Source organism: Scyliorhinus canicula, chromosome 12, assembly GCF_902713615.1.
Source record: "Scyliorhinus canicula chromosome 12, sScyCan1.1, whole genome shotgun sequence".
NCBI lineage: Eukaryota > Metazoa > Chordata > Chondrichthyes > Carcharhiniformes > Scyliorhinidae > Scyliorhinus > Scyliorhinus canicula.
In genome coordinates, this window is record NC_052157.1 from 156,409,939 (window position 1) to 156,412,438 (window position 2,500).

Sequence of the window (2,500 nt, forward strand, 5' to 3'; positions counted from 1 at the left end):
CCCCCCCACGTCTCCAGCTCTTACCCCCAAGGCCCTGTAAATTCCCCTGTATTAACCAATCCCCCTTTGAACGTTCCTATTGAATCGGATTTCCACTGCCCCTAACAGGCAGAGCCTTACAACAACTCATTGTGTTCAAAACAAAAACCCTGGGCTCCCTGGGACACACCCCTGGATTCAGCGCCTCCTTAATACTGTGCCAAAGCAGCTTGTAACTTTGAACACTTGGAACCCATTGAACAGTACAGAAGGAGGCCATTTGGTCATCGCGTCTGTGCTGGCTCTTTCGAAGAGCAACCCATTTAGTCCAACTCAGCAAGTATTTATTCGATTAAATCTCCCCCGCAGATTTCAGTTGTCACCTGGTTGCCTTCCGGCAGGGCTGATTGTTGGGGGGGGGGGGATGGGGGATTACGATTAACCTTCCCCCTTGTTGCCAGTAATCAGCTGCCTTGTTCTTGTGCCCTGCAGGTTTACATATGGGTGTTAAACGACAAGGAAGACTTCGAGCGAGCGTTTAAACTGGGGGCGACCGGGGTCATGACGGACTACCCAATCCAGTTGAAGGAGTTCCTGGAACACTATCCCTGCAAAGAGCAGTAGGAGCAGAGATTGTGGGGGGGGTGGGGGGCCCAAGATGGTGGGTGGGGTGGCAGAGAGGGGAAGGATGGCCAGACACGCCCCTCGCTCGCCCCATCAGCTTCGGCTGGCCAATTCAGTATTTCTGTAACACAAGCACCCACCACTTTCACTACAGCAGGAGCAGAATGGTTCACAATCATTCGCGCTTATTCACTATCTGTTAACTATAATTTATGGCCACAGAAAATGTTCCCTTTTAAAGTTGTTAACTTTGTTCGAAGCACCTTCTGGGTTTTTTGAGTCTGGTTATTTGAGGCCGAGATTCTTGCCCCTTGGTCAGGTGATTTATTGGAAACCTTGTCCATGTGTTACTGGCTTGGTGCAAGTTTATATATAAAAACAAACTGGATTTTATTAAACCGCAGTCGTTGAAACCATTGAATCACAGAATCTTAGAGCGCAGGAGGATGCATCACACCCGTACTGACTCTTTGTAAGAGCTAGTCCACTACCCCGCACTTTCCTATTTTTTGTCATTTTCAAGTATCTGTCCCGTTCCCCTTTTGAACGTTAATGCATGAATCTGTGTCCACCACCCCTCGTCGGCAGGGCCTTCCAGATCGCGATGTTTAGAAACAAAATCCCAAGTGTGCACGGAACGTTCTGGAAATGCTTAGTCCAGCAGCCGGTGGACAGCCGGCGTGGGTGATGTGCGGTCACGAGGGTTAAATCCCCACATGATCTTGTTACTGGGTGCTAAGGCGGCGAGGATTTCTTGGCGGAGAACACTGAGCTGTTGCTTCAACTAAGAGCCGGAAACATTAACCGCGTCCCTCTGCCAGCGACGGAGGCCTGTGGCAACATGATTTGCCTTTTCATAGAATTTACAGTGCAGAAGGAGGCCATTCGGCCCATCGAGTCTGCGCCGGCTCTTAGTAGGAAAGAGCACCCTACCCAAGCCCACACCTCCACCCTATCTCCATAACCCAGTAACCCCACCCAACACTAAAGGACAATTTATCATGGCCAATTCATGTTTTTATTTCCTTTTTTAAAAACGAAGAATCCATTAAAGGAAGCGATTTGTCCATGTTACAGGGCTGGAGGGGATGGGGATTGTCTGGCGAGGGAGGCCGAGGGGGGGGGGGGGGGGGGGGGAATGCTGCAAGGTAAAAAATAAGGATTTGTGTTGTGGGAGAGGCATGCGGAAGGTTAGGGTGGAGCACGTCAGTGCTTCCCCTGGCTTTGCGAAGTTAAATAAGAGCAGCCCCAGTGGGGGAGCGTGGTTGAGACACCTTGCTAATCAAACCAGACAGCAGTGGGCAACAAAACTTGCTTCCCATGGTATTTACCCAAGAGGTGGCCCAAGTTTCAATTACGTATTCTTGTGGTTCACGAATCCCTCCCTGTTTGTCGAGTTGTGACAACAACTTGGATTCGCATACTGCCTTTGACATCGTTGTCCCAAGGTGCTTCGAGGCGCACGAGACCAGTAAGCAGAGAAGCCTGCACGAAAAAGTCAGGTTTTGAAGCGAAGGCCTGAAGGAATGAGAGGTTTAGGGAGCCTGGTGGGTGAACGGGGCGCGGGTTGGAATTCACAACAGCAGAGTTTGCCCGAGTTCCCGTTGATGGAAGTTGGAAGAAGTGGGTCTCTTCAGGCGAGGACCCTCCTGTAAGAATTCTTTCCGACTGATTTCATCTCTCCTAGTGCCCGCGGGTGTCGGCTGCGACTGGGGTCTGGGGTGGCAGGCAGGGTGTTCGACGGTCGCCCTCATCCTCACTGACGGTTCTTCATGGCCAATGCTGTTCGGCTATTTGACCATGACATCTGAGCCCAGCGACCGCCTGATGCAGTCTTGGTGAGAATCTGCTGTAGAATAATGGGGACACGCGCAGGCCCTTCAGAACCACCAGTCAA

At 51.2% G+C, this 2,500-nt stretch overlaps 1 protein-coding gene across 1 annotated transcript in view; it reads left to right on the forward strand.

Moving 5' to 3' along the window:
- Positions 1–1,016, forward strand: part of gdpd1 (glycerophosphodiester phosphodiesterase domain containing 1) — a 50,179-nt gene extending 49,163 nt beyond the window's left edge. Inside the window, exon 10 of the mRNA XM_038814629.1 lies at positions 472–1,016. Coding sequence (XP_038670557.1) covers positions 472–603 — 132 coding nt within the window. The 3' untranslated portion in view covers positions 604–1,016. The remainder of the gene's footprint in view (positions 1–471) is intronic.
- Positions 1,017–2,500: the final 1,484 nt, after the last annotated feature.